General features: G+C 31.8%; 4 protein-coding genes across 6 annotated transcripts; all 4 read left to right on the top strand.

Annotated features, from left to right (window-relative positions):
- Window positions 1-2,062: 2,062 nt before the first annotated feature.
- Window positions 2,063-7,654, top strand: LOC123899604 (protein ANTI-SILENCING 1). 2 transcript variants are annotated; one of them, XM_045950771.1, is made up of 11 exons: window positions 2,063-2,291; window positions 2,478-2,863; window positions 3,225-3,393; window positions 3,501-3,991; window positions 4,408-4,434; window positions 5,211-5,303; window positions 5,717-5,795; window positions 6,082-6,172; window positions 6,948-7,056; window positions 7,137-7,253; window positions 7,354-7,654. In XM_045950771.1, the coding sequence occupies exons 2-11, from the start codon at window positions 2,492-2,494 to the stop codon at window positions 7,411-7,413; spliced, it is 1,608 nt and encodes a 535-aa protein (XP_045806727.1). In that variant the 5' UTR covers window positions 2,063-2,291; window positions 2,478-2,491; the 3' UTR covers window positions 7,414-7,654. The 2 variants fall into 2 exon arrangements, with proteins under 2 accessions (XP_045806727.1, XP_045806728.1); XM_045950772.1 differs by having other exon boundaries at window positions 2,279-2,393; window positions 7,354-7,582.
- Window positions 7,655-9,099: 1,445 nt separating this feature from the next.
- LOC123897276 (boron transporter 4-like) lies at window positions 9,100-13,650 on the top strand. The gene is made up of 13 exons (XM_045947854.1): window positions 9,100-9,212; window positions 9,750-9,832; window positions 9,916-10,108; window positions 10,424-10,562; window positions 10,655-10,820; window positions 10,911-11,080; window positions 11,169-11,342; window positions 11,642-11,737; window positions 11,831-11,947; window positions 12,139-12,461; window positions 12,735-13,014; window positions 13,303-13,425; window positions 13,538-13,650. Exons 1-13 carry the CDS (start codon window positions 9,109-9,111, stop codon window positions 13,586-13,588), a joined length of 2,019 nt encoding a protein of 672 aa, XP_045803810.1. The 5' UTR covers window positions 9,100-9,108; the 3' UTR covers window positions 13,589-13,650.
- A 4,691-nt stretch (window positions 13,651-18,341) lies between these two features.
- On the top strand, window positions 18,342-22,749 carry LOC123897277. Its single transcript, XM_045947855.1, has 3 exons — window positions 18,342-18,565; window positions 20,676-21,188; window positions 21,883-22,749. The coding sequence occupies exons 1-3, from the start codon at window positions 18,496-18,498 to the stop codon at window positions 22,416-22,418; spliced, it is 1,119 nt and encodes a 372-aa protein (XP_045803811.1). The 5' UTR covers window positions 18,342-18,495; the 3' UTR covers window positions 22,419-22,749.
- Window positions 22,750-23,950: 1,201 nt separating this feature from the next.
- On the top strand, window positions 23,951-27,717 carry LOC123899364 (cytochrome c oxidase subunit 5b-2, mitochondrial-like). 2 transcript variants are annotated; one of them, XM_045950475.1, is made up of 6 exons: window positions 23,952-24,227; window positions 24,322-24,404; window positions 25,006-25,056; window positions 26,218-26,284; window positions 26,407-26,486; window positions 27,335-27,717. In XM_045950475.1, exons 1-6 carry the CDS (start codon window positions 24,101-24,103, stop codon window positions 27,377-27,379), a joined length of 453 nt encoding a protein of 150 aa, XP_045806431.1. In that variant the 5' UTR covers window positions 23,952-24,100; the 3' UTR covers window positions 27,380-27,717. The 2 variants fall into 2 exon arrangements, with proteins under 2 accessions (XP_045806430.1, XP_045806431.1); XM_045950474.1 differs by having other exon boundaries at window positions 23,951-24,227; window positions 26,218-26,486.
- The last annotated feature ends 154 nt before the right edge of the window (window positions 27,718-27,871 follow it).

Genomic DNA, 27,871 nt, shown 5'->3' on the forward strand with positions numbered 1-27,871 from the left:
TGATAAAATAGCTTATAAAAATACTATTTTAACTAGTGTGGACTAATAAAATAACATAAAATATAATTTATATTGCATAAGCCTGTTTGCATAAGCTCTAAAAAAAGCCGGGACATTAATGTCGGCAAATATGAGTTTGTATCGTCTTAAACATCTATTTCACCACCAACGTATTCAAATATTCGGTTTTCATCTCACTATATACTTCCTCTATGTTGCAGTATCAAAGTAATAAATTTGACTATTCTACAAAGTTGAGATCAATTTCGGCAATAGCAACGCAACAACACACAAAATTTATATTTTGCACTATTTTAACAACACACAACAACTATAGTGAAAGTTACCAATCGTTAGTTGGTTCAGTGGTGATTGGCGTTGAACTTGATAGGAAGGACCACGATTTGATCCCCGCAACTGCGATCGGAAGGGGACTGTAACCACTTGATACCAGAACTGATCCCCGAACCAAATTAAACTGGCGGTGAAAACCAAAAAATTATAGCGAATGTTAATTTTAGTCCCTAAAATTAAAAATGAGATGTTTTCATCCCAAACAAATATATTTTATTTTTAGTCATGAATGGCCAATTTATGTTCCTTTTATTTCAAAATTATGTTCAAATTGCGTTTATGTTTTTTTTTTTACGTATAAATTGCGCTTATGTTATTTCTATTTATTATTTTAAACTTATATAACTCCATATTTTAAAATGAGCGGGGAAGCTAAAACAAATGTTCAAGATTAGAACGCCATTTTCTTTTTGACTCATAAATTAAAGAATGCCATTTGATGTCCAAAATTTGGTATCCTTGATTTTACCGTGTTCTTTTATTTTAAAAAAAATAACTACCGTGTTCTTTTATTAACAGTCAACTTGAATTTTGAAGGGATAACACAAACAAGGAATTCATTAAAAATTAGATCTCAATATTCATTTCTTATAACGAAACCAAAGTCATTCATAGATCTTATACTTATTGATAAATAAATAAATAAATAAATTAAATTAGATACATGTAATGAAAACTTTGACGCCCATTTATACTCTTAATTTTAACAAACGGTGGAACAAAAGAAGTTGCATGCAACACTATCTATCTAAGTAAACTTAGACAAATTAGATATCAAAATTCATAAAGGAGGAGTTGCATGTAACACTATATTCATCTAAATGCCTTTTGGTGGAGATGGGTAATAATAATAAAGGTATTTGGTGGCTTGCCTGAGATAAAATGGCATGGTCTAAGAAAGATGGAGGTCTAGGATTTCGTGACTTTAGAATGTTCAATATGACAATGGTAGCAAAACAAGGATGAAACATCATCAATAAACCAAACTCATTGATGGCAAAAATTCTCAAAGCTATGTACTTTCCCCGGTCCTCGCTACTTGAATCTAACCTTGGTAATAATCCGAGTTTCACTTGGAGAAGTATTTGGAAATCAAGAGATGTTTTGTTTCATGGGTGTAGGTGGCGAACAGGAAGTGGAAGTAGCATAAGGGTGATGAATGAACCGTGGTTACGCGGAGAAGAAGGAAGATGGGTGAAGGCTCCACAAAATCAAGGTGTGTATAATTTAACGATTCAACAACTTATGCTACCAAATTCTAAGCAATGGGATGTTGAAAAAATTAAATCCATATTTTCAGAGGACATGGTTAGGAGTATTCTTGGTGACTCCAACAAAGAGGCGAAGAAGAATGGGGTAAATTATGGAAGATCGAAGCACCACCTAAGGCCAAACATTAGTTTTACACAAGAAGATATATATTTTTATAAAATATTGAATTCTTTCATGAAAAAATATAAAAAATTAAAATAAAAAAAATTGACTAATCATTAAATAAAACTTATCCATCTTAAGGGTAAAATTTCTAATCATTAAATTATCTAAAAAAAAAAGAACTGTATAAACAATTCAAACCCCACATAAGAAATGTTGTTGAGAAAAATAAAAATAAAACCCCCCCCACATTATAATAAAAAAAATTAATTAAAAAAGTACGATGCATCATTTTGGGAAAGAAAAATAGAAAGGTGACAAAAAAAATTGAATTATGAGTAAGATATTCATTCTCACTAAAAACAGAAATTTTTGTCCAAATTTCCAATGCACATAAAGCGTGTATGTATATGAGTCATAATTTCATTTCAACCACATTTCAATTTCATTTCAAAATCACTCACTCTCTCAAAAAATGTTCACACCATAACCATGATGCATTGATGCTCTCTGCTACACTGCATTTGCATGCTTCCACACTCAATCAGTCAATCCTTTTCTCCGTACATTCACACTTTCCCTTTTCTTCCTCCACACTTTTAATTTTTAATTTTATTTTTTTTAAAATTTTTTTTTAGCTTCATTGTTATCATTTATCAAACTAGGTATATGATTTAGGTTTAATAATGTGTAAGATTATGGTAATTTAAGGTAAAATATGATTATTTATGGTTTTTTTAATGTTTCAGGTTTTGTGACAAAAATGCCACCTTTACACCAACAACAACAACCTTGTTGTGAGGAAGAAATTGTTAGAGATGGAAATTTTAAGTGGGGGAATAAAAGAGGAATTGGTGTGAAAAACAAGGATACACAGTTTTATGATTCTTTTGTTTTACACGGTGTTGAGTATTTTTTGTATGACTGTGTTTATTTTTACCACACTAATCATGTTGAGACTTCTATTGGTAAGCTTGTTAAGATGTATCAAACAAGTACTCAAAAGATGATTAAAGTTGTTTGGTTTTTTCGGCCTTCGGAAATTCGTAATTTCTTTGGAAGTTATAAGCCTGGTTGGAATGAGTTGTTTTTAGCATCTGGGAAGGATACAGGCGTTACCAATCGCAATTCAGTGGTAATTTTATTTCGTTATTTGATTTCTCATCAGTAGCACTGACATTTCTGATTGAAGGTGTGTCTGGTGTCTAACACTGATACATTTGATTATTACATTTAGTAATGTCATTTTTTCAAATTATTACTGATGTCGAGGTGTAGTGTTGTGTATAGTGTTGTGTCCGGTGTTTGTGTTGGCGCTTTATAGTTTGATTTATTGCATTAGTTTTCATGATTCTGAAATATTGTCAACATGCGATTCTGTAGTGTAGTTGAAGATTGAGTATGTCTGAACTTTAGTTGAATGTAGGGTCTTAATGTTTGTGATGAAAATAGACTGAATGCATATAATGAGAAATTTATCAAAATTCTTTTTTCAGGATTCAATTATTGGAAAATGCAATGTTGTTTGCACTTCAGAGGATAAGAGAAATCCCAAACCATCTGAAACAGAGTTAAAGAGAGCTGATTTTGTTTTCAAATGTACTTTCGATGTTGATAGGCTTGTTATCAATGATAAATTTCCTGATAAGATTGATGGAATTGAAGGTCAGTTATCCATGTCTTGTATTTCTTTACCTGTCATCTCTGCAGTATGTTGCCGTCATTAGCTAGCATTCCTAATAACATTAGTTAATTGCATTGGTGTTCTGCAGTGGAGAAGTTCTTTAATAAGAAGGTGGATAAAAAGACTAGTAATAATCTGCATCTTGAGACAAATAACCCGTCTAAATCGATAAAGATAAAAATAAAGAAGAGAACTTCCGAGAATGTTGAAGATAAAGATGAAGTTAGAGACGAGGTTAAGGCTGAGACTGCTCCTTCGGATGTCTTGCGTTGTAAAGTTAAAGATGAAGTTAGAATTTCTGAGAATGTCTTGCCAAAGATAAATATAAGAACTTCGGAGAATTTTAAAGACGAGGTTAAGACTAAAGATGAAGTGAGAATTTCTGAGAATGTCTCGCCAAAGAGATCATTAGATTCTCACTCATTTAAAAAGAGGAAGATCATAGAAGAGAACTCAATCATTGGTCAAAGTAGCGACATCCAAAAGAAAGAGGACTTTGATGAGAAGGAGGAACTTAGACAGGATAAAAGTGTCAAACTAAACAGGAAAGTTATCGAGGTGACCGAAAGGCCAAATTCAGTAAGTCTCTAAAAACCATGCCGGTAATCATAGTTTTGATTTCTTTCCTTCTTCTTTCTGGTAGAAGTTTTACTGCTTTCTTGAAAAATTGATCCTAGTCTCCTAGTTGAGGTGAATGAATTGGATACACTATAGTTTATCTGCTTATTTTGGTGTATTTAGAAATTCAACAGAGCAAGTGTTTTTTATTTATGAAAGTTTAACCATCATTATATTTTCATGATTTCTAAATGTCCTTTCTTCGCTGTATATAAATGATATAACTTTAGAACACAAGTTCTGAAGCAAGATAATATGACTGGGAATGTTAGTGGTGACAAAAATGACATTCGCAGTAATAACTTGTAAATGTAGTTTCATTTATGACTCCAATCACTGCTCTAATCCTTTGCTAACTCCCATTTCCATTGTTGCAGGAGAAAAGGAAGTGGTTTAAGAAAATGGTGAGTTTTTATGCTTTGATCAAGGGTTTGGGTTTATTATAATATGTATATTGTGTCTCTAAAGGAGGTTCTTTATTTGTTTTCGTTTGGAACTTCCACACTTTGCAATTTTCTTTGTCTAGCATCTAAAGAAATGAACAGTTTTTCTTAGCCTTTTACTTTCATTCATTTTCTCATCATGTGTGTTGTGATATCTTCTTTATATATAATTAATATCTTTATTAGAAGGCACTCAATTTCCAGCGTTGAGTGCGGTTGCAAAATGACTTTGTATGAGTTATTACATAAATGATCTTAGGCACGGCTATGACATCAATTATCTACCATGTTCGATTTAGGTTTTTAACTGTTTTCTTGCATTGCTGGCATCGGAATATTTTTATTTATTTTATTGAATTATGGTTGACATTATAAGGTTTTTGCTACTTAGAATAACTGGCATTTTAGCTTTTATGAAAAATTGGTTTTCGACGTGAAATGTTTATGTAACTTTGTGAAATGATTGGATCATTCTTTTATTTAGTTATTACTTTTTCAATAAAATGTTAATAAGATCCTTTTGAATTTAGCAGCTAGTCTACACATCCTCGTGGTATTTGTAATAGAAATTCTGTGACAGTATTGATTGTAATTTTGCCGAGTTATACTATCTTCAGACTAATGCTGAATAAAGTCAATTGTATAGGTTCCTATTTGTATCTGCACATCCAACAATATTTGCTCAAAGTAGAATGTAGTGATTGTTATGCTTGTATTAATAATAGTTTTGTTTGTAGCCTTGGAAAGAGAGACTACAGAAAGCACAAGAGTCGGATACCCTGGTTTTACTGAGTAATCTGGATCCATCCTACACGTCTTATGAAGTTGAGGTATATATGACCCCAGTTTCTTCTCCTGTTTTGTTTACTGTCTACAAAGTAGAGCTTGCTTATTACTACCTCCGCCCCTAAATATAAGATCCCTTTAGAAAATCACGGATATTAAGAAAGTTGATTGTGGTATTAAATTTGTTTACAATTGATACAGTTTTTTACAATTTTTTCCTTCAAGAAAGAGAATGAGTTAATGTTTTCTTTAGAGTATGCAAAATGTTGTGTGGGATTGTGTTATGTGTGGATTCATAATTGTGTAATTGAAACTTAAATGTATATGAAGAACCCATCTGTTGAGAGATGAATTACTCTTTCCTAGTAAGAAGTTTGGGTTCAGATTTTACTTTAATGTTGTCTGTGTCTAATTGTTTGTTTTCTTATTTGCTTTTTCTTTTTCACTTCTTGTTTAGGATCTTGTTTGGCATGTACTGAAAGAGAAGGCTGAGGCAAGGATGATAGAATCGAGCCCGACTTCCAATACATACTATGGTACTTACAGATTTACTTTTATTAACAGCAAACAATTTCATGTTTCATTTTTATTCGTCTTTCACCGACACTTCTGATCGAAGGCGTGTATGGTGTCCGACACATGTGATTACATTGAATTATGTCATTTTCTCACAATTATTATCGGTGTCAATGTGTTGGTGTCCATGTTATTTCTGGTGTTCGTGCTTCATAGGTTATTATAGAGAACATCAAATTCACTGCTATATGATAAAAAAAAAAATTGATCATCAATTGATAATTTTGTTTTCTCATCCACCAACAGGTAGAGCATTGGTTATTTTCAGAACAAAAGAAGCAGCTGAAAATGCAATATCTGAGTTGAACAGAAGATGCCTTATTCTTGAAGGCGGGAGGTATTTCATTTATTGCTTTGTTTTTCTCTTCTGCTTTTTATTATCAGTGTTCATCGCTGTGTTATCCTGTTCTGCTCCAGAATTTGAATAACATCTAACACACCCTGCTATGTCCAAATGGCTGCGGTATAGTTAAGCAACCATGAAAGGTGCAGCATATGCTTACCCTGTTTGTATTGTACTCAAAAGTTTGTTCAATTTACTGATGGTATAGATTAGATGTTAGAATAGAAAATCCGACTCTAAAGAAATTAGATAAACAAACGCACAAGAACACAGAGATTGGTCAATTGTACAAGTCAGAAAGTTTCAAACCAATGTTAAGCTGTCTGTCATCTTAGTGTCCTAAATCCTAATAATTGTTTCCAGGTCAGAGAACTTAAAAGTTAAAACATAAGTTGGTAGATGCAAACCACATAAGATGTTCTAATTCAGATTTGAAGTCATCATGGAATAATGGTTACGTAACTTCAATTTATATTTCTTCACAATTTGGTCAATAAAATAAAAAATGAAACAAATATTTTGCACCAAGTGTGGAACCTTGCAACATTCTATAGTTGATGATAGGTTAAGTGTATTGAATAATGCAATGCAAACCATATGCATTCTTCCTTTAGCATGGAGTCATCGGTCATGCACCATCTGCTATCACAGATTCACAATGGAAAGAAATGAAACAGCTGCAAATATTAGATAGCTCTAAATTTTTTGATGCAATTTAAACTTTGCGATGCATTGTTTTTGGTATATAATGTTTGTAAGTTTCCTGCAGGGTTGTCATTGCCAAGAAAGGAACTGTAACAGATCCGGCCAAGAAAAACACACTCACTGGTCATCTTTCCATTAATAGAGGCCCACGTCACAAGCAAAGCCGAGAGATGGTAGTCTAACTCAACTTGCTGATCGATTAATTTTACCACATATTGAAAAATATGATTTACACTGTTCTTTGCTTTTATAGAGAAATGCTGTATCAACATCACATTGTTCACAGCCCAATACAATTGAATACGCGATGGCTATGGAATGGACAAAGCAATATTATAAGTCTGAAGCATGTTGGAAAGCCTTATGTGAGGTGGAGCCTATTTCTTTGCCAATGAATCTTATTCTATCTTGTTGATCAAGCTTCTTTTTGATTAGTCTAGATGGTTTAATTTAATATGTTTTCTTTACAGAAACAAATGAAGGAGATTGATGATGTGAAGAGTAAGCTTAGATCAGTCAATATTTTTTGAAGCCTCATAGTTAAATCATTCTTGATGTAAGAAATATCAATTTACAAATCAAAGAGACTGTTTTTGGAGTTCCATATATGATTATGCAGATGTACCTAGATTGTTATATTTGTGCAATGTTGTGGCCAATTAGATCAATTTGGCTAGCTATTGATATTGATTCTATGTGTCTGCCAGATTGATGGTGCGTAATTCTTACCACTAAGCTATTTGACAAAAAAAATAATATTTTTATATTTTTAAAAAGTAATTACGATTTTATTGCAAAAACGACATTAACTTTATTTTTTCTTTCTTTTAACTAATAAGAATATTTTACCTCTTCTAAACATTTCAAAATGCTTTTACGATTTTAAGCAACCAAACATCTTTTTTTTTTTTTTTTTTATTACGATTAGAGGATTTCCTCCACATAGTTGTGAGGGGGGAGACTTGTTGGATTTAAGCTCACTTTCTATGTGGAGAAAAATTCAAATTTGTTAGCCCATTAAGTCTGTGGTCATACTAGGGTTAAATCTCGATGATTTCTCTCCCCACTCTCAAGTTTCTCTTTTCGCGGAAAACACACAAGAAAACTTTGATAAATGTTTTCCAAAGTTTCTTTTTTCAGCGTAAATTTTTAAAAAAATGGAAAATGTTTTTGAAAATTTTCTGCACAAAAAGAGGAATCATCTTAAATAATCTTCCTATTTTATAATGATGAATTTATTTCAATACAACAGTTTCTCATTTAAAAAAAAAAAACTAATAAGAAATTTGATTTGGTCAACACTCTATAATAATAATATAATTCCAAAAAAATTAAAATATAATAACCAACTAACTAAGAAATACAAAAATAGAAAAAACTTGATAAAAACCAAAACATTTATTAATATTTTTAAAACCAATTTTTACTTTTGTTCTAAAAATTCTAACTAGAAAACTCATACATTCGGACCGTTATTAAGTGAGAAATTGCATATTTGAACTCGCGCTCTACATATCAAATGTTTTGATAAATAAAAAATTATAGGTTCGAACTCGCACCCCCAACATATCAAATATTTTCCAACCTTTATTTTTTTTCCATATGAGTTATACATAGGAGACTATTTTAAAATCATTTAATAAAAATGCTCTATGATTGATTGGGTTGTAAGTTGTAACCAACTAGTAAATCACTAAAAACAGTTGTTGATACCATTTACCAAAACATATGCCATAGCCATATGCCATATTCATGAATAAGCGTGACAAAATTTCTTACTTTGATATCATGGCAAAAAAGTCATTAACCTCCTTCCCCCTATTGTTTTCAAGTATCCTATTTTGTTAATTTATTTAATGTGATTTATTTCCAAATGTAGTAAAACCCATATATAATGAAATAAATAGTACTTTTAATATTTCTGTTTGCAGTTTAGTTTGCACACATAAAAAATCAAAGGACCACTTGAAATATTCAATTGGGTCTTAGAAAAACGTGGACTTAGTAGTAGTTGTTTTGTTACATACACTTCAATTCAATTACCTAACATACATTCTTTGGTAACGCCCTAAACAAAATCTCCTATTTTATGGTTTGTTTCTTTATTCAATTCAATTTCATTACATGTTAAATTGTTAATTAGTGGAAAATATGATTGATTTTGTAGTATTTGTTTGATTTTTTGTTTGAAGTTGTGAAACTATAGTGCACTACAACTTTTGATAATGGAGAGCGTAAAAATACCTTTCAATGGTATTGTAAACGATTTTAGGGGAAGAAGAGTGCACTATAAAGATGATTGGATTTCTGGTCTCACTTCAGGAATAGGGTAAGTTATTTATATATTATTATGATTAATTCATGTATGTATGTATGTATTTATGTATCTATGAATGTATGTAATTTTCTATGAAGCACGGACACAGACACCGGACATGACACACCGACTCGTCGACACTGATAACAATTTGAGAAAATGACATAATTTAGTGTAATCATAAGTGTTGGTGTCGTGTCAGTATCTGACACCGACCCATGTCTGGTTTCCGACACCGCGACACCGGACACGCTTAATGTAAGGAGTGTATGTGCTTCATAGGTAATTTTTATCAAAAAAAGAAATTCATATATGTATGTATGTATGATCATGGTTCTGAATTGCGGTTGCAGTTATGTTGTGAACCTTAATATTGTAATGTTAGAAAATGCAGTTGATGCCGCCGCAATTTTTATTGAAGAGACTTTTTAAGACCTTTATATTGCCGCCGCAACTGCAGTTGCAGACCGTAATGCGTTTGAACAAGTGATGTAACAATACTAGTTAATTTGGAAACTACGACTATGTAATAATGTAATGTAATGACAGGATATTGGCACCAACTACGTATATTTTCTTTGCTTCTGCTTTACCTGTTATTGCTTTCGGCGCGCAACTTAGTAGGGACACAGGTTGGTTGGTTCATTATCTTTTTGTTCATTCTTTTTTATCATTTTTTTGGTGATAGATTGAGAATTTTGTTGTTTGCATGTAGATGGAAGTTTGAGCACTGTAGAAACATTGGCTTCTACAGCCATTTGTGGAATCATACACTCCATTTTTGGTGGACAGCCTCTGCTAGTACTTGGAGTGGCAGAACCTACTATCCTTATGTACACCTATTTGTACAATTATGCCAAAAATAAGGAAGGATTAGGGAGAGAACTCTTTTTGGCTTGGGTAGGATGGTAAGAATAACATCTCCGGTTTGTATAAACAACTTAATTATGCGCTTATAGCATAAGTGTTTGTCATATAAGTGTTTATGTATAAGTTATTTCTGTAACAAAAGATAAAATATACTGTAGCTATTTTCACATACTTAGTTATACGTTGTTTTCATAAGCTATAGTGAAGAGCTTATGAAAATAAGTTGAAAATTGCTTATGAACATGTTATTAGTTGTTTCTGTAAGCGTTGTAGATAAGGTCAAATAAGTCAATCCAAATAGACCCGAGGTTTATGTTGTAATCATTGTCTAATGGATATTTTTAACATTTCAGGGTTTGTGTATGGACTGCTCTATTGCTATTTCTTCTAGCAATATTCAATGCTGCCGTTATCATCAATAGATTTACGAGGATTGCTGGTGAGCTTTTTGGCATGTTGATCACAGTCTTATTCATTCAACAGGCAATCAAGGTTAGTTTGTCGTATCAACTATAAAATGAAAACATGAATTTGGCATAACACATGTGAAAAGAACATTGATGTAAGTTATTTTCTGTGTTTAGGGAATGGTAACTGAGTTTCAAGTTCCTAAAGAGGAGGATCCAACATTGGAAAAGTTCCAATTTCATTGGCTCTATGCAAATGGATTACTTGGTGTTATATTCACCTTTGGCCTTCTCTATACTTCTCTAAAAAGCAGAAGAGCAAGATCATGGTTATATGGAACAGGTTTGTGAAGTGAATTCTTAGTAAAAATAATTTGAACCATCATTAGTATCGTTCGAGTTTAGAATCTGATATTGTGTGTTTGTTGAGCAGAATGGTTAAGAAGTTTCATAGCAGATTATGGAGTACCATTCATGGTAGTTGTGTGGACAATTTTATCATTCGCAGTAGTAACAAGTAAAGTTCCTTCGGGAGTTCCGAGAAGACTCATTGCACCTGTAGCTTGGGAATCTACATCATTACATCACTGGACAGTGATCAAAGTAAAACCATCTTACATGATGCATTGCAGTTATACATAATTTCTTGCTTTGGTAGTTTTCGAAGTTACTGACATAAATTATAATGCAGGATATGGGGAAGGTTTCTCCAACACACATTTTTGAGGCTTTTATTCCTGCTATAATGATAGCAGGACTTTACTTCTTTGACCATAGTGTTGCATCCCAATTGGCACAACAAAAGGAATTCAATCTCAAAAAACCTTCTGCATATCACTATGACATATTGTTGCTAGGATTCATGGTAAGTATACATATCTCTCTTATATTGACTTATTTATTTGTCACTCGCATTACCACCAGGGCCTAGCGCAGGTTGTTGTTGTGCAGGGTTTGTGAGTGTTGTTATAAAAATGGAGGGATGAAATTTTGATAATTTTGGGTTTAAAAATGGGGGGACCAAAACCGTAAATGAGACAAAATAAGGGGACTAAAACTGCATTCGAGCCTTTAAATATCTCTTGTAGAGTTGCTTAATTTTTATTGTCACTCATATTAATGATCCAAACAGAACTAATGCTATGCTTTGAATCAAACTTTCAGACTTTGCTTTGTGGACTAATTGGCCTGCCTCCTTCAAATGGAGTTCTGCCTCAATCCCCTATGCACACCAAGAGTCTAGCTGTTCTCAAGAAACAGGTGAGGGAGTAAATGAGAATTGGTATTTATAGAGTAATTATGAAGATTGAATTTTATGTTAAATATGATGATTCTATTATCTTTGAATGATAGTTAATCCGAAGAAAGATGGTTAAAAGTGCAAAGGAAAGCATAAGGCTGAAAGCTAGCAATTCTGAAATATATGGAAAGATGCAAGAAGTGTTTATAGAAATGGATAATAATCCTAATGTAAGCTTAGGCTTTTTAATCCTCTTCCTCTTGACAATAAAGCTAGTTTTTTTATTAATAGTTCATATGATATTTTGGTCTCGGCCCCATCCTATAAATTTTCTGGCTACGAACTTGCTGACACGGACACCAGACACACGATAAGGATAATAACTAAATTACTAATTGTTCATGAACATGGTTGTCTGCAGAATAATTCAGTGGTAAAAGAACTAGAGGATTTGAAAGATGTTGTCCTAAATGGTGAAGATAAAGGAGACAACAATAAGAACACATTTGATCCTGAGAAACACATTGATACATATTTGCCTGTAAGAGTAAAAGAGCAAAGAGTGAGCAACCTTTTACAATCACTCTTTGTAGGAGGAGCAGTGTTTGCTATGCCTGCCATAAAAATGATACCAACTTCAGTCTTGTGGGGATACTTTGCTTACATGGCTATTGATAGTCTTCCAGGAAATCAATTCTGGGAAAGGATATTGCTTCTTTTTGTAAGACCTAGTAGGTGGTACAAGTAAGTGAAAGTTACTTTGATTTCACCATTTTAACATAATCATGAAACTTCTATTGTCACGAAGCACTAACACATACATACATGAACATCAGACACGTCACTGACATGTCGACACTGATAATAATTTGAGAAAATAGAATAATTGAATGTTACCACACGTGTCTGTGTTGGACGCGGAATACTAACATGTCATACACTGGACACATCTTCAACTGGAAGTATCAGTTGTCATTGAATTCTGTTTCTAATGCCAATGTTTGTGTTTCTTGGCAGGTTATTGGAAGGTGATCATGCTTCCTTTGTTGAGTCAGTACCTTTCAGATACATAGTCTTGTTTACACTCTTCCAATGTGTGTATTTCTTGATTTGTTTTGGAGTGACATGGATTCCCATTGCTGGAATGTTGTTCCCTTTGCCTTTCTTTTTGTTGATCACATTGAGACAACATATACTCCCCAAGATATTCAGTCCAAACCATCTTAGGGAATTAGATGCAGCTGAATATGAAGAAAGACCTGGTGCTCCAAGACTTAGTTTCAATCTATCCTACAAGGCATGCTAAGCTTAATTTTTTTCATGTTTTTCTGGATGTGGTTTGCCTAGTCACAATTTCACGCATTAATCCAGTCGGCACATCGATGGTGAAATTTCAAACTCGGTATTTTAGTTTGAAAAAAAAAATCAAAATTTGATTTCTTATTGCACCGTCCGATCTCAATCCAATGGCTACCAATGTGTTTGCTACATGAATATGTGAGATTGTGACTTGGCACCGCACGCAATCCAAATCCTTTTCAATTATGTTTTTTCATCTTAATTATGTTTTACACATTAACAGGAGGATGAATCATCTAAAGCTGGATCAGAGGAAATAGATGATGCTGAAATGTTAGATGAGTTAACCACTAATAGAGGAGAGTTGAAGGTTAGAAGTAGTAACTCTACAGAGGAAAGAAATTATCAGGTAAACACAATTCAACTGTTATTTTATTTGAATGAATTTGAGTTTAATATTTTTGTTCTTTCTCTAAAAAAAAGTATATTTCATTTTTCCTTTTAATGTTGAGTGTTTGCAGGTTTATCCTGATGAAATTGATTCACACTCGGAAAGAGATACTCTGAGGTGACTGAAGTTTCCAAAGATGTGACCGATCCAATCCCTTGTAGCTTATAGAGTTTCCTCTTAAAGAAGCAAAAAATATATCCATTTATAGATGATGAAGATCAAGTTTTGCAATATAATTTTTCTAGATGTTGTAATCAAGTGATTTAGCATGTGGTGTTAATGGAGTTTGTAAGTAACATTAGAAATTAAATAGAGAAAAGTTAGTATTCTAGTTAGCCTTAAAATTTTTGTGGGTTGGCTTAACAAAAATTTTGCTTTTAATAATTTTGACTCAACTAGTCCTAGGCTTGATATGAAATATTTTTTATGGATTGAGCCAACCATTAGAAAGAAAAAAAAAGTTTAAATATTTTAGTTCTTCTTTTCCTTACCATTTCTCACGCGAGATTTACTTTTGCTACTTTATTCATTTTTTCGCGCGCCCTACGAATTTATTAAACCGTTTGCTACTTTGATTTAAAAAAAACAGCATTTACTATCTAGGAATCGAACACGCCATTCACCAAGTTTGCCATCCAGGATGCGAACTCTCATGCCCCCAGGTTGAACAACACTTTGATTTAAAAAAAACAGCATTTACTATCTAGGAATCGAACACGCCATTCACCAAGTTTGCCATCCAGGATGCGAACTCTCATGCCCCCAGGTTGAACAACACTTTGATTTAAAAAAAACAGCATTTACTATCTAGGAATCGAACACGTCATTCACCAAGTTTGCCATCCAGGATGCGAACTCTGTTACTATATATAACATGCCCTACTTTCTTCCCCCCATTTGAACAATTTGCTAAAACGAGAAAAACCTCCAAAAAAACCCCTCGAACTCTGTTACTATATATAATGTGTCACATTCATTAAATAATGTAGTAACATATTATTGGATGTATGTGTAAAATAAGTTAAAATCAAAAAATCAAATACCAAGAAAATATATTGACGATTATGTTGAAGAAAACCATAATCCCTAGTCAATTTCACCATACCAGAACCTTCTAATTGTGCAAAATCTGCTACATACCCATAACCTTCTAATGATGAAATTGATTTGGGAGGGAATGGAATAATAGGTAACCAAAAGTAGCAAAAATGGGGTCAAACCTTCTAATTGTGCAAAATCTGCAAATATATGTCCCTATTCAATTTCACCATTCCCTCTCTGATGAATTTTTTTTTTGTTACCATATTCCAAAGAGGTTTGACCCCATTTTTGGTACTCTGATTTTGGTTACCTATTATTTCTTGTCAATTGGACTAATATTTTTCTTTATTACGATGATGTTATCGGTAGAAAGTGTGGATCAACATTTAATAATAACTAATTTTTGTCGGAAAACTGAACAAACAAGAAGAATATATCCTATCCCAATAAAAAAAATCATAAATAAGAGTTGATTGAATTATCACTTGAATCAAATCAATTCACTCAACTCGACCAACTTATTTTGGCACTTAATTATTTCAAGGCCCCGGGATGTTCTAAACTAAATAAAATCACATGCAACCATGTTAATTGTTGCCTAATTTTGCAATATTATTTGTACATAAAAGCAATTATTCTCAAAACCTGCCAATTAATCAGCTTGATTTTCTTGATATCCAATTTTCTCATTCTATTAAATTTAATTATTATTGCCGACCACAAAACAAAGAAACTAAAAGAAAAATAATGAAATAAAGAGAACAACCACCATATGTAGGCTAATAGAAGGGACACATTGAAATTAAAATAACTTTGAGTCACATGGGCTGCCTAAGATAAGATATATATCATGGATCTTCTTTTTCATTTCCTAGTTCCATGATTTTTCCTTCACAAGATTGATGCATGATTCTTAAGCCCCCACGAGGGTATCCATTTTTTTTTATAAACCTCTGATTTTCATAGAAGATGGTCCGATAATTCAGAATTCGATAGCGAGATAAGTGAAATCTAACTAAAAATTATTTTTACTAAAAAATAAACTCAGATTTTTTTTTCGAACAATTCATTTTATAGAGAATTTATTAATCACTTAAGTTTAATGTCTTGATTTCAAGGTATCCATGATTAAACCATGTAGATTTGGTATACAACATTTACCAATTTCAATTAATTGAGGGGCAATATGGTCTTTATGATCCAGAGATCTTGGACCCCCCAATCCACCTTCATAGAAGATCCATGAGAACATGATCAAATTTTAAAGCCATGTGTGATTGGATCATGGTACAACCAACCTAGCTAAAATATGTTCATATATCTGTCATTAATTTTTTTATTTTTTATTTTTAAAAAAAATTTATTTTATTGAAGATGTTCATTATTCATGATACAAACTCATTGGGAAATCACTGAAACAGAGTTTAAAGTGACAAAAAAATATGTTGGCCCATCATGGCCATGTATAAAGTTAGCTGATGATGATGAAGACAAAAATAGACTGTATCCATGAATTTTTTATGTATTGTGAGATGAATTTATTTCATACTCCCTTTAAACAAAATAATCATCTTTTGAAATTTTAATATACTTTCACAAATTTTTAAAAGAAAAGAAAAAAATCATAAAAATTTCTTCACATATAAAACTGTTTTGAGTAGTTTCTCCAAAAGTTTATTTTTGGTGAGTGTTTTTTTTTTTCTTTCTAAAATATAATTTTGATTATAGTAAACGAACAAAATTTAATATACAATAGCCAAAAATTTATACATAGTTTTATTTTTTATCAAATAGTCTAATGATTAAAAATTCACCCCTTAACATAAATAAGTGAAAAATTCTAAATTTAAACTCTTATCACTCATATATAATGCAAATTCTTATCAACCGAGATATATTCATAAATTTAATTTATACATGGTTTTTTTTTTGTCAAGCAGGTAATTAGTGGTTAGAAATTCTACTTTAAAGATGAATAAATGGAGTGTCCAGAATTCGAATCCTGACTTTTACATATATAACACGATGTCTCTACCACTTAAGCCAAACTCGGTGAGACAATTTATACACAGTTTTGCAAAATAGTCTGAGTAGTCTAGTCTTGTACCAATAGATAAGTCTAAGTATATGGTTCACAAGGTCATATTCATCATATATACATTTGAATTTGAAAGAAATAAAAAAGGATGGTCACCGACAATATATGTTGTGGACTGAGAAAGCATGTGGGATTTAATGGCTTTGTCTTAACCTCCCCCATAAAATCATTGCCTCAAATGTTAAGCAAACTCTGGTGCTGAGTATTTCACATTTTTTTTTATAAACATTGTAAATGCAAAATCTAAGAACCACGTCTTACTAATTAACACGTGTCAATATTTAAAACTAATAATACCTGCATTATTCTTCAAATATTTTATAGTGAAAAACATATCACCAGGGGAAGGCATTACTTGTTTCTTCAACTTTAGGATTTCATCAAATATTTTGATCACAAAAATTAGGATTTAATCAAATATTTTGGTCAAAAAAATAAAATTGGATGCATTTGGATGTTTTTACACATGGTATATTAAATTCAGAATTCACAGACTAACAAGATTGAGTTTTGAAGTCTCAATAGGCCAATTGAAGACGTTGCTAGTTACAGAATTTTAGGCAAGGCATTCATTGTCGGAAGGCAATGAAATATTTAATCAACTTTGCTGGGCATGCAATTTTTTTAAGGCAAAAGTGCCTTTTTAAATATAATTAAAATAAGAAGAAAAAAAGACTAGGTCAAAACCCACAAAAAAAGTGAATGGCATAAGCCACATCGGCCTCGTTAAAGATATTTTCAGAAAAATTCAATGGGATAAAACCTTAGTGAAAGAAAAAATAGTGCAGAGTAAACAAAAGAAAGAACTCATGAGAGACATCAACAAATGATATTCAAAATGACCTAACCTATTCCGGTTAAATAAATCTAAAACACTAAAAAGAATAGAATCTCACTAACTAAAACTACTTTATATAGACCAAGCGAAACAATTTTATCTGTACAATAATTGTCTTCTCTAAAGATATGAGTGTCTTAATTAACTCAATACAATTCAACCATTATTTCTTAACCTCCAAACAACATGACCATTTACTAGGCACATTACGTTGATAGGTATTTAATTTTCAATAACCAATAACCAATGGAGTTGAATATATTTTTAAAAAGATGATCTTGCTAACATATGTGACCTAACATGTTAAAAATTCCAAAAATAGAAATTTTGCATTAAAAAAATAGGTATGTTATTACCAATACAATGAATTGATTCAAGTAGTAAGAGTTTTTGTCTCTTAAGCATGTGGTCAGAGGTTCGATTCCTGATTTAGACATATGAAAAAAATTCGGTTATGAGAAAAAGAACTCACTTTGTGAGCCCCACAAATTTTCCAACAAAGATTAATCATTACACGGTGAAAATTTCCTATCAATATCTTGATAACCAAGAAATAAATGAGATATGTTTTTGTGCTTAATGCAATTGTAAAATAGTAAATTTGTGCATAATACAAACACCATGTCTTACTTGTACACTTTGAATTATTATCCATAACATACAAGCAAACTACATTGTTCTAAATTTTACTTGTTATAATAAAAGTTATAGCCGCATGAAATTATAAAAAAGAACAAAATTTGGTGTCAATCTCGTTACTAATGCAAGAGATTTATCATAAAAAACAAATGAACTAAGTAATTTTTTAACACTGACAATTCTTGTAAGATTGTCATGCCCTGGCAATACTAACATGTATTCAGGGAAATGCTATCTCTTTGCTGGAAAAATTAGGATAGGATAGTCTAATGGCATTGTTGTAATTTTATGCACACTTCAATGGCATTTTTATATAATCATTCAAATAAAAGCCACTGCTCTCTCCCTAGGATCTCTCAAATCCAACTCACACAAATATCTCTCTATCTCTCTCTCAAAAATTCATCAAAATATGGAGAAGTTTAAAATGCTTCTAGTGCTATTTCTCTCAACATGCCATGCTGCTTTGTGTTATACAGATGGTAAGTTCTAATTAAATCCTCATACTATATGCAATATTACAATGTAATTAAGGGTGATTAAAACTTTGAATTTTAATTTGTTCATGCAACTTTTTATATATTCTTAATGCATTAATGTTGGAATTTATTTGTATAACCGACACATCAGCTACTTATGTACTATGATGATTAGGATCTAACTATTCAATGCATGTGTTTGTTTTAATCAATCATGATCTTTCTTCTTGTTGTACTTGAATTTTAGATTTCTCCTTAAACTTTAGCTCAAAGTTAATCAAAAAAATTGTTTCTAGTGCTAGAATTTCAGTTTTTAAGGTGAATATATAAGTGATATATCGTCCCCTCGGGGACATCCTATATAAGTGATGTATCACTCTGTCAGGAACCCTGATCCTTATATTTAAATGTAATATCTCTATTAACTGAGTTATGCTCACAATTGTTCCTGAGTTTAGATTTAACAATTTTAATCAACTTTAAATGTTAATTAATTATTTAACAAGCCTTAATTAAAGAAGAATCAATAAAAAAAATCAAATTTAAATAGTAATGGTTAGAGCAATTATTAGTCAAACTTTATCTATACTTCAGTTGAACTCTATTTATAAGTTCATTTTTTTTAATCAAACAACTAATAAGTTCTCCATATGTTTTATTCTTACTTTTAATTATGTTTGGTTTTACTTACTTTGACATGTTTAGGTAGGGTGGATTTTGATTTGAGAATCGATCATAAGTTGAAATTAGAATTGAGAGCTTTTAACTCTAGAAATGATTTAGTTTCAACATTGTCTTGTAACTAACTTTCATATTAGTGAATCTAAACATAAATAGCTCAATTTACATTCAATATATTTTTCACCAAGCTTAATTTTACAATATCAATATTCATGCACCACAAGAGAATTAAACACAATTTTGTAAAATAATTTATGTCGAAGTGTCTGTTTGGTTGAGTGTCTGCACCTCCAAATTCATGTCTACATATTTCACCGTGATTTTTAAGACGCTACAATATCAAACTTCTGCCTTGTCGTAATTTGCTGTGATTTTGGCAAATGCGACGCACATTCAAAACACTAAATATATTAACATAAGAGTGAACTAGATTACGAAGGATTTTGAACTTTGCATGTGAAATGATAGTCTTTTGCTTTGCTTAGTCTGAATCTGCAACATCCCTTTCGTCAGATCTTAAGTCACATGATTTGTACTAAGATAATTTATCTAAGAATAATTATGAAACATATTTGTATTATAATGTTACCAGATTAAACTAATGCACATGATTAACAAATTGACCCGTTTTTATGTTCTTTTACTTGACACAAAAGTAATAAAAAGACAATTTAAAAAATGTGATTTGCGAATATTAGGATCCAATAAAATTGATTCTAGAACAATACTATATAAGATTGGAAATATTTTCACATGGCTTACACAAGTTTTTCATGTGCAAGTCACTATACTAACATGTCCCTTATCACATGGAACAAGACCAAAAAGTGGTCTTTGAAAAAGAAATCACTCACTGTCTCAATAATTGTCACTATTGATTAGTACTATTTTTATTTTACATAGATCAAGACTTTATCCGGTAAAAAATAGCAAGATATATGATAAATGATTTGATGGTGAATGGCCAGTTAACGAGTTAAATTTGTAGTGTTCGATAAAATAACAGCCGTGCTAACCGTTAAATATGAAATCACATGAAAATATGTTTTAATTTTTTTCAATTAAGATAGCAACCGTAAAATTAAGAGAAATAATTCTATTTGACGTAGTTTATAAAAAAAATGCTATAAATTAGTAAAAAAAACACTATAAGATAGTAAAAAAAAAATTATAATTTCATGAGAAAAATTATTATTAAACAAATCTATTTTGATTGCATGAGAAAAAATATGATATTTCATTGATGATTGAAAGTGACATTCGTCATTTTAAGACTATTATTTTTACAAATATATCAATTATTACGAGACAACGAATTCGAATATGATATTTTTATTTATTTATCCAGGTGTCATAGTAGTACCTTTTATTTTCATAAAAAAAAAAAAAAAGTACTAACAAATCAATGAATGCATATGGTTGTAAATTTCAGGTTTATTGCCCAATGGTGACTTTGAAGTTGGACCAAAAGCAACACAACTAAAGGGTACAGTAGTAACAACTCATGATGCAATTCCAAATTGGACAATTTCAGGTTTTGTTGAATACATAAAATCAGGACAAAAACAAGGTGACATGCTATTAATTGTACCAGAAGGTGCTTATGCTGTTAGGCTTGGTAATGAAGCATACATTAAGCAAAAAGTAAAGCTTATTAAAGGGTCATTTTATTCTATAACATTTAGTGCAGCTCGTACATGTGCACAAGAAGAGAAACTTAATGTGTCAGTAGTGCCAACTTCTGAGAAAAGAGATTATGGTATTATTCCAATACAAACTATGTATGGTAGTAATGGTTGGGAATCATTTGCTTGTGGGTTTAGAGCTGATTTTCCAGAAGGTGAAATTGTGATTCATAATTCTGGTGTTGAAGAAGATCCTGCTTGTGGTCCACTTATTGATTCTGTTGCTTTGAAGGTTTTGAATCCTCCTAGAAGAACAAGAGGTAATTTTTGTTCTACACACAAAATACCTATACATATCCATGTATCTATATATTAATATTGGTTGGTACTTAATAGGGATTTAATTTGTGTGTACATATAGTTTAGATATTTTTTCAGATGCTCAATCAATCATAATTAACTATGCTTTAGCTTAATTATATTTTAAGGCTAAATTGCACTTTTAACACTCTAACTTTCAAAAATTTACGATTTTGGCCTACTGACCAAGTTAACGCAAATGTCACGTGAACGATGACTCACTTTTGACCCCTTACTATTTACATACATAATCATATTATATTTTAAAATGTTTGCATTAATTAATGTATAGTGCATGTTTGAATTGATGGTGAGATTTACAGAATCATGGTTAGACATAGTAAGATTTTGACAAAACCAACACTTCATAATAATTCTGATAAAATCATGGTGCCATTGTAATTTGTTCAAATTCATTGCGCGATTATAAGTAGACTAAACTATTTTGTGTATCAAGTTAATTTGGAATGTTCAGGAGGTGTTAGTTCAGTGGTAAGAGTTTGATTTTGTAATTTCAAAAGACAAAGTTTAAATTTCATCGGAACGGTTATAAAATAATCATAAGCGTCACTTAATTTGTTTTTATTCCTCTTTCTTAAATTTTTTAAAAATTTGGATTGAAGTTTAATTATTATTTTTGTTTGTTTGGTGCAGAAAATTTATTGAAAAATGGAAACTTTGAAGAAGGGCCATATGTATTCCCAAATGCATCATGGGGGGTACTAATCCCACCCCACATTGAGGATGCTCATGGTCCATTACCAGGATGGATAGTTGAATCACTCAAAGCAGTAAAATACATTGATTCAAAACACTTCACAGTACCTGAAGGAACAAGAGCAATTGAACTTGTAGCAGGAAAAGAAAGTGCATTAGCACAAGTAGTTTTCACAACAATTGGAAGAGTTTATGACCTAACTTTTGCTGTTGGTGATGCTAATAATGCATGTGAAGGTTCAATGACAGTAGAAGCTTTTGCTGGTAGAGACACTGTTCAAGTTCCTTATCAATCTAAGGGTAAAGGTGGTTTTGTTAGAGGAAAACTTCGTTTTAAGGCTGTTACAGCACGTACTAGGATTAGGTTCCTAAGTACTTTTTATACCATGAAGAATGATAACTCTGGTTCTCTTTGTGGTCCTGTTATTGATGATGTCAAATTGCTTAGTGTTCGCTATCCTAACAAGCACTAGGAATGCAATGATGCAAATTTGCTGGAGAGTCGGGGAGTGTTGAGAGTAATAACAAGTCAATGTTATAGGTCCATAAGAGCAGGAGACGCCGCGTCTTCACTCGCACAAAGTTAAAATGCATACCCATCATCTATTTGGTCGAGTATTTTTATTATATTATTATAGAATTATTTCTTGTAATAATATAGTTAGGAGGATGTATTATTGAGTGATTTGACAGACTCTTATATATTCACGTATCTAATCTACAATATAAACGAGTGAGAAGTGTTGCGTGACAATATTTTAGCACTATTTTACAATATGATTTTGAAATGTCATTAATTAATTACATTTCATTTGCTATTACTATTTTTGTTTTTTTTCTTTTCAAATGTGATTATTTCAATTAGACATAATTCAACTAATAATGCCAAAATTGTTAACTCGACATTTTTTATACAGTTATCCTATTGATCTACATGCATTCTCTTTTTGGATATATGCCTAAAGTATCCCTTCTAGAATAAACTAGATAAGTCATATTCTTTTATCCACATGATCCAATGAAAAGCATAATAGAACGGTGGATGAATCGATAAAAAAATTGTGAAATTTTATTTTAGAGGTGTAGAATTGATTTTTACGCTAAAATTAATTTTAACTTGAAACTAGAAATTGAACATTTTATTCTATAATTTATTTTTTAAAACATTTTTTGTCCCCTAAATTTTACGATCGATTTGACCTCCTAAATTTAAAAACAATATGTTTGAACCTTTTAACTTCATCTCCAATTATAAAAGAGAGGTCTCCTTAATTTTGAACCCCTCAACACTTAGGTAGACATGTCTTTTTAGGTATAATAATAGGCAAACTGCCATTATTAATATAAACAAACATCAATTTGGAACACATGCACAAGCGGGTGGTTCGCGTTCACGTGCACCGATCACGTTTAGGCCGAGCACCGTCGGCTTATGCTCAAGATGATTTTGACGCGGATAAATTTCTGAATGACGATGCCAAGTATGTTGAAAATGTACCTGAAGCATCACAACAACCACCACAACAGCTCGCACATGCACAACAACTACCATTATCAAGACAGTAGGAAAGAAAATATCCTGAAGATGTTCAGCTTCATCTTCAACAACCGTTCGATGCTTGAAAAAAATTTGTTATCGTCAAGATGTTTGAACAAGTGTTGCAATTCAGTCCTCGACGCTCTCAATTTAGCCTTGTACCTATGACCGGACGTTGTAAATTTGTTACATTAATCGTATAATAAACCTAAAAAAAATTTGATTTATATTTTGTCAAGAAAGGATTTTCAAAATTTTTTATGGAGAGGCCTAAAAAATAACAATATATTTTTTGATCGTTTGATTAATCAATAATAATCATCTTGATTACTCACCAAAAAAATAAAATAATCATCTTGATTGTTCTGTCAAAAAAAAAAAATCATCTTGATTGTGTTTGTCACGTGCCAATGGACACTTCATCACGTGCAAATTCATTTTGGGCCTTGACCAAAAGCGCTTTCACAGGTCGCGAGAGAACACACACACACTCGCATCTTCAAATTCGCATTCATTCTCAAAACAATACTCTCTCTTTCTCTTCAATCGTTCCAAACACTTCCCATTTCCAACCAAACGACGCCGTAACCGTAACCACCCTAGATCGAAAAAATCATCATGTGGCGGAGACTCTTCTCTTCTCCTCATCTCAAAACCCTATCTCCTCTCTCTCATTCTCATCCCCGATCCGCCGTCGCTGGACTCCGATCCCTCAACCTCGCCCGTCACGTCGCCACACAATCAGGTATGTATTCAACCGTTCATTTCTCCGTTTTCTAGATTGCATCGTTCCTAATTTCGATTCGTTTTGATTGATTCGTATTTTGTTGTAATTGCAGCTGGTTCGATCAAAAAGACAGTGGAGGATGTAGTTCCAATTGCTACCGGTCATGAACGTGAGGAGATTCAGGCTGACCTTGAGGTATTTTCTCATTTGTTCTCGATTGTGATTATTTGTACGAAATCTGAATGCTAGTAATGTTTAATTGTATGAATGAATCGAATTGAATTTTTGTAATGATATACATACACTTTTATTATCTGTTACCTGTATGTTTGGTTCTGGTGTTCGAGGTGTCGGAATTGATTTTAGAGGTGTTGAAATGATTTTAATATATTTGGATGTTTGTTTTTGGTAGAATTGATTCTATCTTGAAGCTATGATTTGTAGTTTTTGACTCCAAATGTGATTTTTACACTCAAGGTTATCGTTCAACTCACTTTTACGGAGAAACATATACGTTTTATATTCAACTCACTTTTAACTAAGTTAATTTTACAATATTAATTCATTCAAAGTCAATTTGTCACCCCAGAACCAAACACACTATGATCGAATTGAATTCTTTTGATGATATCCACGTTTATTTTTCCATTTTCCTTTGTGTTAAATCAGAACTGCTCTTATTTTTCCATTTTTAATTTGAATTTGAACTATGAGAATTATTTTTGCTGTATTATATAGGTTAATTTTTGAAATTGAAGGACGTTTGTGATTTTGTAATTTTTATTTGTTTGTTTAGGGAAGGAATATTCTTGAAATAGACCATCCAGAAGGTCCTTTTGGCACAAAGGTTAGTGTTCTTGTTTCTTCATACAATTATATACATCCCAATGTTTAATTTGTTTTAAGTTGTGTTGTACTGTTGTGTGATTTGATGCTACTTACCTATGTGTGAATTAGATCTTTCTAGATTTGATTTTGATGTGGGTTTGTAGTGTAATGACTTATGTTTGATGACCTTTATTTAGAAAAGTGATTTTGACAAAACTAATGTGGTGTGTTGTTAAAAATTCCAGCGGATATTTATACTCTAATTTCTATGAATCCCTATTTCCTTCTTCATATTGTCCTTTTTTTTAAAAAAATTATTTCTTTTCATTGTCGCTGAGATGCACTGTAGCAAATGTCATGAAAGTTGTTGTAGTCACACTCCATTATAAGATAGAATATGAACATTATTTTATCTTTTTGAAATTGGGTTCATGTATATTTTAGTCTATACATGTCACATAATATGGTCACTAGTCTCCCTACACCTCACTGAGTTATACCCAAGTCTCCAAGGGATGGTATTATAACTGCAACATACAATGAGGATTAAATTGGAAGTTAGTTTAACATAAAAGGACCAAACATATTATAAACCTTGAAATTGTCATGCTTAGTAATTTGAATGTAAGATTTTAAGAAACATCAAAATAAATCCATAAAATTAACATAAGCACCGCATGTCAGGGTAATCAGTTAATTTTTGATAAGTAATTTCAAATTTTACAGAAGGCTAGAACGACTAAACTGATTCTTAGGATTTGAAACTAACTACCGTCAATCCACAATACATATAGAATTCAATGCAGAAGTAATTGCCAGTTAACCTTAATATGCCAATTGAAAAACGGTCTAGAATGAGGATATTAGTAATTTGTTGGTCTATTTGACAAATTATTCTCCTCAATTACTTCGCTGTACTTAGTTGTTAGAGGTGAAGAGTAACCGCGAGGCTGGAACGTCAAGGGGTTTGGTAGCTGGTAGAGCTTTAAGTTAACACAATTACAGTTTTTGAAGTTTCTAAAGATTAAGAAAAAATGTACTTGAAGATGTTTTATTAAGGTTCTGAAGTATGCTTGATATATGTTATGTGAATAATTGCTGTAGATTCACATTGTATAATATTTATAATGGTTTTGCAGTATGCTTGATATATGTCTTCTTTGTTTATTCTGGTTTATAGGAAACACCTGCTGTTGTTAAGTCTTTCTATGACAGAAGGATAGTCGGATGCCCGGGTGGTGAAGGCGGTAAGTGTTCCTTGTCTTTATTAATCTGTGTTCAAGCCTTTTCACAATCTGGTGATAAGTATTGGAAGAATTTGGTTTATGTTATTATTGGTGAATTTTTTTTTTCTTCCTTATTTCTGCAGAGGATGAGCATGATGTTGTCTGGTTTTGGCTGGAGAAAGGCAAACCCCATGAATGTCCAGTGTGTGCACAATATTTTGAGGTAAGTTGAGCATCACAATTAGAATTTTACTGTTACTAGTTAGTAATTACCATGATCAATTTAGAGTTAAATGTCGAGATATGTTTGTATGTAGTGTAGATTGAAAATCATGTACTTGTTTGTTTGCACTTGCACATTTTTGCCCTCAACTTTCACGGACTTCACAGGTTGATGCTGCGCCTATAAAATCCGTGTTTTGGCATGCTTTGATTCCCTTTCATAATCTGAAGGCCTTGAATAGTTTGAAATATAATTATCAGACAAGTTATTGTGTGGTTTTTGATGTTATAGCGTGTCAGTGTTTAATGTATATATGTTATATTCTTATTTTAGCAAAAATTGACATTCTATAACAGTGACTGTAAATGAAACATCGAATATAAGAATATTTTTAAACTTTGTCTGACATTGATTAACACCTCTAATCAATTGTCAACCTCAGATTGAACTTCTAAAATAATCGCCGAGTTAGAAAGGTGAATGTTTTGGCAGTAGGTGGCCTACATATAAGCTTGGAATTCGAGTTTGAAATATTCTTCTTTTAGCCCAAGTTTGCTTAGAATTTAATTTGTTTGATTTAAACAAACCACATTGTAGTGTATGCTTGCTTACATTGAAAAAGCATCCCTAAAATTCCTCCACAAGGTGACTTTTGCAAATTACTGCATTGAATCATGTTTACAGCTTTTTCAAAAAATGACTTGAAAATTCCAGGAAAAGGATATTTGGAACAAAATTAAATTGAATTCTTTTCACAATTTTTAAATTCTAGTCGAATACAAATAAACGTTTCAAATGGGTACTTTACTGCTTATTGGAACTAATTTTTTTTTGGTTTTGCATTACAGCTTCAAGTGGTGGGACCTGGTGGTGATCCTTACGGACACAATTGAATGGATGCAGCGATTTTCCTTCAGGAATAAATTTTCCAAAGAGATTGTTTTACACTCGTACCTTTCAAAATCAAATTACCCTAATTTATTTGGTTTTGATCGGTCTAGACCTTGCGGTTTTTCAACTTCAGAGAAAGTTTCTGTGATTATTTAGACACAGGGTTGGTCATTTGATTGAGCTATAAATCCTGTTAGGTTGTCATTTTTGCTCTGCCTAATAATTGATAGCAATGCTATGATTCTTTAACAATGTTTTTTGTTTCCTTCCCCAATACGTATGACCTGCAACTACTTTTAGCACCTATATCATGAAATGGGACTATAAGTTTTAAAGTTTATTCCAAGTGAGAAGTTTCACTTTAGTTTTAAGATGAAACAAAACTAAATTGTTAGTCCCTTAGCATATTTAAACACGGAACATGTTAGTCCTCCGTCAACCTTCACCCGCCAACTGGTTATTTATTTGTGCTGAGCTATACCGTCACTGAACTA

The sequence above is a fragment of the Trifolium pratense genome, linkage group LG7 (genome assembly GCF_020283565.1).
Source record: "Trifolium pratense cultivar HEN17-A07 linkage group LG7, ARS_RC_1.1, whole genome shotgun sequence".
NCBI lineage: Eukaryota > Viridiplantae > Streptophyta > Magnoliopsida > Fabales > Fabaceae > Trifolium > Trifolium pratense.

What these genes read in the sequence shown, in the direction of transcription:
- LOC123899364 (XM_045950474.1), top strand. Translation starts at nt 24,101, where the DNA reads ATGTGGCGGAGACTCTTCTCTTCTCCTCATCTCAAAACCCTATCTCCT. An exon ending in AGATTCAGGCTGACCTTGAG is followed by an intron (nt 24,405 to 25,005) that starts GTATTTTCTCAT and finishes TTGTTTGTTTAG; the next exon opens with GGAAGGAATATTCTTGAAAT. An exon ending in AAGGTCCTTTTGGCACAAAG is followed by an intron (nt 25,057 to 26,217) that starts GTTAGTGTTCTT and finishes TCTGGTTTATAG; the next exon opens with GAAACACCTGCTGTTGTTAA.
- LOC123897277 (XM_045947855.1), top strand. Translation starts at nt 18,496, where the DNA reads ATGGAGAAGTTTAAAATGCTTCTAGTGCTATTTCTCTCAACATGCCAT. An exon ending in TGCTTTGTGTTATACAGATG is followed by an intron (nt 18,566 to 20,675) that starts GTAAGTTCTAAT and finishes TGTAAATTTCAG; the next exon opens with GTTTATTGCCCAATGGTGAC. An exon ending in TCCTCCTAGAAGAACAAGAG is followed by an intron (nt 21,189 to 21,882) that starts GTAATTTTTGTT and finishes TGTTTGGTGCAG; the next exon opens with AAAATTTATTGAAAAATGGA.
- LOC123899604 (XM_045950771.1), top strand. Translation starts at nt 2,492, where the DNA reads ATGCCACCTTTACACCAACAACAACAACCTTGTTGTGAGGAAGAAATT. An exon ending in TTACCAATCGCAATTCAGTG is followed by an intron (nt 2,864 to 3,224) that starts GTAATTTTATTT and finishes TTCTTTTTTCAG; the next exon opens with GATTCAATTATTGGAAAATG. An exon ending in GACTTCCAATACATACTATG is followed by an intron (nt 5,796 to 6,081) that starts GTACTTACAGAT and finishes ATCCACCAACAG; the next exon opens with GTAGAGCATTGGTTATTTTC.
- LOC123897276 (XM_045947854.1), top strand. Translation starts at nt 9,109, where the DNA reads ATGGAGAGCGTAAAAATACCTTTCAATGGTATTGTAAACGATTTTAGG. An exon ending in TTTTTGGCTTGGGTAGGATG is followed by an intron (nt 10,109 to 10,423) that starts GTAAGAATAACA and finishes TTAACATTTCAG; the next exon opens with GGTTTGTGTATGGACTGCTC. An exon ending in ATCATGGTTATATGGAACAG is followed by an intron (nt 10,821 to 10,910) that starts GTTTGTGAAGTG and finishes TTTGTTGAGCAG; the next exon opens with AATGGTTAAGAAGTTTCATA.